Consider the following 9,844-nt stretch of genomic DNA (forward strand, 5'->3'; position numbering starts at 1 on the left):
ACATTACGATAAAATTGGGTATTAGCTTTAGTAGGAGTAAGATTCTTATCTTCCCTAGTTTGCGACATTGTTTTGTATTTGTATTAGCACCATCCACAAGACTCAAAGCTTGAACTGATTGGCTTGGAAAAATTATGAATTGATCTGCCTCTCTTTTGTTCATGTCTATACACACAACCACATGCATGTGAACAAACGAACATTTCCTAATTGGTTTTTGGTGTTTGTATTTTCTACGTGTAATTCTACATCCATAATTTAGAAGGCACAAATTTAATCAAGATGACCGGACTTTGGAGTAAATGTTACTTCCTTCCTTGCCTCTTCGCTCCTCATGCTAACCATGTGGCGCGCGGGCCTCTTCCTTGTCTTTGGATAGAGCAACTAAAATTGATACTATCTATTAGTGTTAAAAATCATATCATGAAACGAAGGGAGAACAAAGTAGTTAGATAGGGCATGGGAATGCGTGAACAAAACTTTCTCCGGCTGCGGCTGGGAGGCATCAAAGCTTCAATGAAGAATTGGGGGACCTCCTATACGATGCTGCAGACGCCCGTTTGCACTCCTTGCGCTTGCAGCGCCCCGCGCTGGGTTGGCCCATCAAACAACTCTAGCGCACATGCAGGGCTTGAAAAAGTTCATTGATTTTGAAGAAAAAAAGTTCACTCATTTTGCAAAAAAAATCTTCAAATATGAAAAACATTGACAGATTTAAAAAAAGAAATCAAATTTGAAAAATGTTTATCACATTTGAGGAAGTTCATTAATTTTTATAAAAAGTTCAATGATCTTAAAAAACGTTCATCAAATTTGAAAAAAAGTTAATCGGGTTTTTAAATAGTTCATTGAATTTGAAAAAAAATCATAAAAACTTGAAAAAAGTTCATCCAATTAAAAAAAGTTCACCATTTGAAGAAAAGTCATCGAATATGAAAAAACAAATCATCAAATTTGAAAAAAGTTCATCAACATTTTAAAAAACTTCATCAAATTAGAAAAGGTACATCACATTTTCAAAAAAGTTCATCAAATTTTAAAAAAGTTCATTAATTTTTTTAAAAAAAAAGCTCATTAATTTAAAAAACAATTCATTTATATTAAAAAATAAAAACGGAAAAATAATAAAACAAAAAATATCATTCCAAATAGGAAATAAAAAACTAAAAAATAAAGTAGTAAAAAATAAAACAAAACACTTCCGAATAAAAAAAGAAAGACGAAAAAAGAAAAAACATACGAGTAGAATTAGTAGAAGAAGCAGTAGTTGAACAAACCGATGATGGATGGTGGAAAAGACAAAATGGACCGAGCCCAGTCAGCGCAGCTGCATGCGCGTGTTAGCCAAAAACAGCTATAACCGGCGCGTGTTGCGCCAAATAGGGATTGCCTAATCCGGGATCTGGCTGCCGACTGCGTGCGTTTCCATGAGAGAAGTCACTGGCCTTTATATTCTTCGATTCGGTGGTGGGCTTTGATGTGGCATCTCTTTTCTCTCTTTTTTTTAGAGAAAGGAGACCGAGAGGTCCTATAAGGCGCCTTAAGCGCCGGTTAGGCAAACAGGCGCCTGCAGAGCTCCTTCTCGTGGGTCGGCCCATGTTGAATGTGTTAGTCCTTAAAAATTGAAAACAATTCATAAATTGTTTCTAAGAAATACAGATTTGCTAAAAAGTTCAATGATTATAAAAAAAAGTTCACCGATTTTTGTAATATGTTTATGTATTTTTAAAAAGTTCATTGAATTTGGAAAAAATATAGATTTAAAACAATTTACCAGTTTTTAAAAATAGTTCACTGATTTTGAAAAAAGTTCACAAATTTTAAATTATGTTATCCAATTTTCAAAAAATTTCATCGATTCCAAAACAAATCATCAATTTTGAAAGAGTTCACTGATTTTCAAAAAAGTTCATCATTTTTTTTAAATCACGGGCTAAAACACAGATCTGATCTCTAAACAGGCCAGCCCATACGGAGCGCTGCAGACGCCGGTTAGTAAAATTTGCATTGAACCAGCGCCTGTGGCGCTAAATAGGATTTCCCAAGGAGACCTCCAATGGCGCCGTATAGTGTGCTTTGGGCCGGCCCATGTGCCACAAGGAGCGCCCATGTTTGTTTTTATTTTCTTCCTTTTATCTTTTTTTTCCTTCTGCTTTTTTAACTCTAAAAAATGTTCGAAAATTTTATTATATTCAGGATTTCCAAAATGCTTTGAATTTATGTTTTTGAATTTCAGAAAAAAATTCATACATATTTTGATTTTCAAAAAAAAGTAATGTTTATGAATTTTAAAAGTTCTTAAATTTCAAAAAAAAAATCCAAAATTTAAAATTTTGATCACATATTTTAGAAATTTTTGCTAAATTCAAAAAAATATATAACTCAAAAAATCATCAATTTCAGCTTTGTGCTTGTCACCGGCATGCACGAGATGTCCAAGTTGGTCGTCGTTGTGGTATGCCGAAGCTGTCCTCCCCCATTGTGTAGTCGGTATTCTGTGTTTCGACGGCGTTGTTGCTGTCCACCATGTAGACCATTGTCGGGACCACTGCCAAGCTAGCCGCAGGGTAGCTGCTCAAGCCTTCATTTGCTTCGGACTCTTACTCATCCAAGTCTGGTGAAGAGACTGCACCGTGGAGACAAAGTGGGAGGTGGGGGTGGGAAGTTGAAGATTTTCGCCGACTCCTGGACCAGGCAAGGTGCGAGATCATGGAGCTGGGACTCATCGCGCTGGTCGGTGACGAGCTTTGGATTCTCAAAGATGAGAACCTAGCCTTAAACAAGGGGGGACAAGGCCGACTCCCCCTGTCGTGATAAAGCTCACGGTGCCAAATACACAGTTGCGGCTCCGAGCATAGACGACATGAATGATGTTAAATCCCAAATGTATCTTGTTTCCAACAAGTTGCAACCCATGCCTCGGGCTGGAGCATCAATGTCATATTGGAATCTGACAAACCCCTCAATAGGATACCGTAGTAGTCGGATGGTCGAGTTGGGGAACCCAAAGGCAACGTTTACCAAGGTTCGGGACCTCAACAATGAAGGTAAATCCTACATCTTTCTCTTTGATTATTGATCGATGATAGGATAAACAATGTACAAAGATGTTCATAGGTGTCATGCTCTTTGTTTATTGATTGATGATAGGATGCACAATGTACAAAGATGTTCATAGGTGTATCAAGCAAGTGAAACTATGAGATGTATGATTAGACGTAAGATACCTAACAACTAACTCGACCTCACCTTGTAAAGGAGGATACCTAACGACTATCCCGACCTCGCCTTGTAAACGAGGATGAGGCCTAGGATTACAAGTTTCCTAGTCCATTAAGGAGATTGAAGAATCCTCCTAAATCTCTGGTTCGGCATGGCAATTTGAATTTTTTCCATTGAAGCCTCGGGCTGGATAGGCATGGGCTATCTTGGGCCTTGGTATGGGGGCTTCACTCGGCTTAGTAGGGCGACTTCGGTGCCCTTGGATACCCCGGATTCATAGCATTGTCGGTCTTGGTGGGAAAATAGCTACTCCCTCTGATCGATATTGATCCATATTACTCGTCAGTCAAACAGATGTATCTAACATTGAAACACATTTAGATACATCCGTTTAGATGTATCTAACACTGAAATACATTTAGATACATCCGTTTGAGCGACAAGTAATATGGATCGAATGGAGTACACTATTTTTTTTTCCTCAAAACAACCCCCATTGGATTATAGTTTGAGATAACTTGTGCTAGTTATAGCATTTTAGCATCAAATCTAGTCTTTTTCTTCTTCTTGATAGGTACGTCGAGAACTAGTTTCAGAATGAGATGTTTAAATGGATAGAGGTTTTTTTTTCGAGAATATAAATGGGTGGAGGTTGGCATAGCCTCATAACAAATAATGCACATACAATATGATATTAGAAGATCGAGAACAGATAAATTGAATAAATAAACCAATAAGGCCGTCCAGATAGCATCGCCAACTCCTGATTCGCGGCATTTGCAAATTTATGTAGGAAGTTGACTTGCATATCCAGATTGTCAACAAACATGACTATATACGCAGGTTTTTACATAACAACATTGCGGGTTGCGGCAGGGCCGTTTGTCTTGAAGAGCAACGCAACCCTTCCAAGCACAGATAGCAAATGGAAGGTCATCAATCCTCAAGGGTCAGAACTTGTGAGCACCTGGAAATGGTATTGAGGTCCTGACTGAGACTCCAGGTTTAACTTAGCACGGCCAGCTCATCTGTCAGTCGTCGTCGCAAGGAAGGAGTGTTGGTATCTGCCCATGATCGACGAAATCAAGCCGGTTTAGCCTTACACTGCACAGGACATTCTCAGGGAGTTCTTCCTGCTTCTGGGCCTGCATGACACACTCAACATGTTCAGTTCATCGACAAGCCATCCCACGTAGCAACTTATGAAGAAGAATTGGTTCATCATGCTACCTGTATTGTTAGACCCAGATCGATTACACCATGTTTCAGCCGTTCTCGGAAAGCTTCGAGCCCTTTCCTCGATATGAAGCTGAACCGGTGCACATCAAGGTCTATCTCCAAGTAATTTGATCCCTGTATGTATCAACCACATATGTTATGTAGGAATCAAGATGCTACAAAAGATGGAATGCATCAAGAAAATGTCACGCACCACATAGAAGTTGTGTTGAGGCCGTGACAGAACTGGCTTTTCATTGTAAGCCTGCACAAGTTTCCTCTCTGCAGAACTCAGATTCATATCATCTGGGTTAACCAGTCCTGTCAATATTTTCAATCTTTCCCTGTAAGGGATAGTTGAGTCCAATGGAAAGCCTTTGACCTTTTCTACCTCATCGCTTACAAGCCTCTGTAAATAAGACAGGAAACAGAGATTAAGGGCATATCAGTTCAGGTCATCAGGATTAACATGCATCAGTTGTCTGCGAACAAAGACGGCGCCTGATGAGAGAGAAATTTTACCTTGATACTCTCATAGAACTGAGGAGAAATCTCTTTCTCAAAGTTGTCGTTCAGTTTGAAATACAATACAAGATTGATCCCTTCCCCATCGCTGTCACCAAGGAAGATAGCTGTCGGATATGTAGGCATCTGGGTGCAAAATATATACGCATTAGTAATCATCTGGGTGCAAAATATATACGCATTAGTAATCGTTGCAACAACTAGCATGCCCAAAATTAAGGGGGAACCAGCGAGTGCTGACGATCGTACCTGAATATTTACGATAAGTAACGACGGAACTTTCTCGCTTGGCCTTATAGATGGAAGCTCAATATGCTGGGCAATGTGGTGTATTTTCCTTGGTGACATGAATATGTCCACGCCAATTGGAGTATATGGAGAACTCCCTGGGGCAGCCGACTTCTTTTTGTCTCTACATGAAAGTTATACAAATTAAAACCAAGTTCATGCACTAGATTTTTACAAAAGACAAGCAAAGGGTGCACCAACTCTTACCTGAAAAAGTTTTCTCCGCGTAGCTTGAAGGTCGAAGGCTCAAGAGTGGACCAACAACCTTCTGATATTTTCTCGCTGGCTTGAGGAATCAATAGGCCGGCTCTTGGACGAATCAAGTACCTCCTAGAGCCTGTGGATACAGATTCAACATCAACCATGTTTCTGAAAACTACCTCTAATGTAAAAAAAATGGTAAAACACATCAGAGGAAAACTCACATATTTCAGTAGTTTGCTCCCCATCAAAAGATGTCCTCGTGAAAGAGAGCCTGACAACTCCTGACTTCTTCTTTTGGCCCCGTGGGCTCGCCACTCCCAAAGGCTGAACCTTATTTGCATGACGAGGCGTGCACACTGGTGTCAAACTTTTGAAGATACTTTCATGAGATTTTTCTCCATCTTTGAAAGACTTCAAATTATTGCATGCCTCGTCGCTTCGTCGAAGTTTTGTCAGCACTTTTACGCCCTCAGTTCTCGTCTTTGCTTCCTGCACCTTTGCACCAGAGACATCAGATGTTTCCGAGCTTACAATTTTAAGCCTCTCTGCTTCCTGAACACCAGATTGGCTTGATTTATCCATACAGTTTGCATCTCTTGTTAGGTACTGCCCAACAGCTTGAGCAACACATGAACTGTCAAAAAACTTCTCGAACTTCTGGAAGCAATCAGCAATACATGAAGCATCTTCGCACTGCACTAAGTGCGTCCTTCCTGCGCTCGACATGGCAGGAAAGTCTGCAAGAAAATATTGTGCATAAATAAAAATATGTGACCAATGCATGTGCCTAGTGCGAATGAAATCTGTCCAGAGAAAAGACAATACACCTCCGTTGACACTGCTGAAATCTTCATCAGAATCAGAACCCAAAATACTGACAGAATCGAACCATGCTTCTTCCTGACATACCACTGGACCAATAGGGCAAAATATAAGGACTTTTGATCCTAAATGTGAAATGTAAAGACATTGGATCCTAAAATGTATGAAGTTAACATGAAAATTCCGATTACCGCTTCCATTTTCTGATTCTAGCTCGCTATGATGCCACTGCAGCTGTGTGAGGTGGAATGTTACATTCGAGCCATCAGATTTCCTGCGAGTGGCCGCCGAAGTCTCCACATGGACAACTTCTCCAGAAGCAGCACAGTTCCCCACATCACTGGGGCGTATCATAGGCGTATTTCTCAAAACCTTTCCGCGACGATATATGAAGCGCAATCTCTGCGGCTTCCGCCTTCTGCTTGAGGACACACAGGCACCCATGGTAGTAGTTGTGAGAGGATTTATTCTTCAGAGTCTCAACAAATGTAGACTTCCAAGAAGCTGCACAAGAAAAAGGCTCAAGAGAGATCAGCTAGCTTGTCCTTCACAGTGTGGAGATTACTTGTGTGCCTACCCTAGATTACTTGTAGTGCATCTGAAAGTTGGTCGCCTAATTCATGCAGCTATATGAAAAAAACTTACGTACAAATTTGATAAAAAGAAAGAAGATGCCAAAATACATCCATTTTATGGTTCTTCAAATCTTCAATGATGCAGTAAAAGTAAAACGGATAAAAAAAAACAGGTCCCCCCTCCTACTGACGATCTTGAGGGTGCTTAATTCAGAACTTAATACGGTACTACATAGGAACTTGCAACGAGGGGGCATGCACTGATCTTAGAACAAGATGCAGGAACAAAAGCAGACAATGAAACCATGAAATTCTTACTGTGACAGTAGAAGGCAGAGAGATCAATCAAAATAGCACTAGCAAATTTCTTGAACGGCTACATTACATACATGGATGGAACTAGAAATACCTGGTGATGAACAGGGCAAATGAGGCCGGAGATGCGATGCCTACTACTAGTAATCACCAGCGCAGCACTCCGCCTCCTTGTGACAGCCTGCGCACAAATCCATTTACTGACCGTTCAAATGTGGAAAGACATGTATGCTCATAATAAAACCGCAAATCAACAGTTGGTCTGCGCATCATCGCAGCTATATAATTAGAATTGATCTGAATCAAGGGGAAATGCTATACTAAATAAGAACTAGACAGGAAATGGCTGTACTGGAAACAACTGGGAGCTCCAGGTAAAACAATAAACAAGTGTGAAGATTCTGCCGAGCTTTATTGCTGGTTGAACATCTCAGCTCGACAAGTTGACTCCATGGCCACTAACGAAGGATTTTTTTTAGGCTTTTTTAAGAGGCGACGAACACAGAAACCCAGAGTGGAGTGGGGATTAAAATAGTCGGATTGAAACTAGCAACAGAACTGGATCTTACTACTTAGCCAAGAACTTCTGTTCTTTCAGAGAGGAAAGGAGAGGAGAGGAAATCAAATAGTAGTCGCCAGCAAGAACCTGAAGGAGTTGGATTCACGTCTGCGCAGACTAATCCCGCAAATCAAATGACAGCACAGAGGAAAGAGCCCGGATGAATCAGAGCAAACAAATTAATCAAATGCAGGGGCATTTTTTTTTTCTGAAGGCAGGGCCAGGCAGCAGCTCGATCAAAAGGGAGTGGCCCTGCTCCTAGCTACTTATTAGCAGCAGAGGGAAACAAGAGATGGTCTGCGTGGAAGCAACCCAGGCTGAATCCAAGCAGAAATCGACAGCACAGCCGCGGCATTGGTGGATAAGCAGAAGAACCGCTCGTAGCTGTGTGTGCTCTGCCGACAAACCAATCGCGACGGCGAAAAGAACACCAAATAAGCAGAAGCAAGAGGGGTGGATTTCGAGGTCGATCCAGGACCAGCAAGGCCGCCTCCTCCCCCGCCAAGAACACCAAACAAGAAAAACAATCCTCGCGAAAAGAGAGAGAGAGAGAGAGAGAGACGGGTACCGAAGCATCACAAGGAGGGGACGGGCGGCGGCGGCGAGGTGGCCGGCCGGAGCGGGGCGGGGCGGACGGTGGATGGAGATGGCCGGGCCGGCAGGAGCGAAGTCGCCGAGGTGGTGGTGGTGGTGGTGGTGGTATCGTATATACACGTAGTATATACCCCCACGTGTGGATCGGAGGAGGCGGAGAGCTGATGGGAAGGCTCGACTTCAAAGGCAGGTGGTGGTGGTGGGGGGTGGGGGCAAGAAAAGGAAAGGAAAGATTGGAGGCTACAGTGCGGCACGGCCTTTCTCCTCCTGCGCTGCGCACGAACGATCATCGGTGTGTTTGGCTCGGAGCATCGACCGATCTTCCGCTGTTTCCGGACGAAATTTGCTTTCGGAGCAGAGTACGCACGCTCCACAGTAGTAGTGGTGGACTCGCAAGAGCATATACAGTCGGATTTCACGAATCTGACCTCTCCATGGACAGTAACCGATCATGCTTTAAATAATACACTCTATAATCGTACACATTAAATTATAAAACTCAAATTTATATTATTACATGCAACGTAAATGTAATACAAACGGAGCTCGTTCAGCTTCGTCGTGTCCATGTACGACGATCGGCTGCGTCTCTCGTAGTGTCGGTCCGGTCGTCCGCGAGGTAGAGTAGGACACGGGGCACTAGACAGCTCACGGGAGTCGAGCTCTCGTCGTCTCTCATGTCCTACTATTCCTCGTCGGAGCCCGTGACCCGGACGGTGTCGATGGACGCCAAGTTGACGACGGATCCTTCTTGGGAGGAGACAATGTCGACCACAACGCGGTTGCGACGTCCGCACCCATGCATTATACGGGGCGGTGGAGAGTGTAACTCCACCTCTACAAAGTCCATCGTTGTGAGAGCCTCCGCCGCCTCCCGCGCCCACTGCCTCGCACGGAGGGCATGCCGCACCATGTTAGTGTTCGAGGACGCCCAAGGTGCGTCCATGACGCGCCAATGAAGGGGTTGCGCGTCTACCACAACGTTCGGACGCCAGACAGACCACACTGCCTCCGATGAGGCAAATGATGTCTGATTCAGGCACCCGTTGTGCCAACGTAATGGATTCTCGACGCTACGCGTTGGACTGCTGCCGGAGGGTGGCCACCTCCCGGGAACAAAGGAGAGCAAGTCGAACGACCATCTCCTCCTCGGGACCGCGTGAGATGAACTCGTGGTCAACAGAGCTGGAGATGAAAGACTGGGATCAGCTGCCCGCTATGTCGGAGAAGGACGGAGATCGTCGGAGGCGAGCTTGGGTGACGGATGGGAGTGAAAGGGAGTGAAGTAAAGTAGTTAGGGTTTGGTTCGGCGAGCGAATAGGAATGAATATATGTGGGGTCAACACGAGCCACTGCGGGACAGGCGGGCATGCCCGGGCTCCCCCATATCCGCTCCATATTTGGGCTAGATATGAGGGATGCCGGTGAGCCAAGACATTTGATGCCGGTTTGAAAGGCCGAGTTGGGTCGAAATTTCGTGACTAGATGGCCTGACCGGGCGTTCGAGGGGAGTATTATGGGT

General features: G+C 43.5%; 1 protein-coding gene across 1 annotated transcript; it reads right to left on the reverse strand.

Moving 5' to 3' along the window:
- Positions 1-3,916: 3,916 nt before the first annotated feature.
- On the reverse strand, positions 3,917-8,516 carry LOC123395727. The gene is made up of 11 exons (XM_045090754.1): positions 8,297-8,516; positions 7,264-7,350; positions 6,471-6,783; positions 6,285-6,368; positions 5,679-6,194; positions 5,461-5,590; positions 5,215-5,377; positions 4,963-5,091; positions 4,655-4,849; positions 4,453-4,575; positions 3,917-4,367 (listed from the first exon to the last, which is right to left on the reverse strand). The coding sequence occupies exons 3-11, from the start codon at positions 6,721-6,723 to the stop codon at positions 4,254-4,256; spliced, it is 1,707 nt and encodes a 568-aa protein (XP_044946689.1). The 5' UTR covers positions 6,724-6,783; positions 7,264-7,350; positions 8,297-8,516; the 3' UTR covers positions 3,917-4,253.
- Positions 8,517-9,844: the final 1,328 nt, after the last annotated feature.

Source organism: Hordeum vulgare, chromosome 5H, assembly GCF_904849725.1.
Source record: "Hordeum vulgare subsp. vulgare chromosome 5H, MorexV3_pseudomolecules_assembly, whole genome shotgun sequence".
NCBI classification, from domain to species: domain Eukaryota; kingdom Viridiplantae; phylum Streptophyta; class Magnoliopsida; order Poales; family Poaceae; genus Hordeum; species Hordeum vulgare.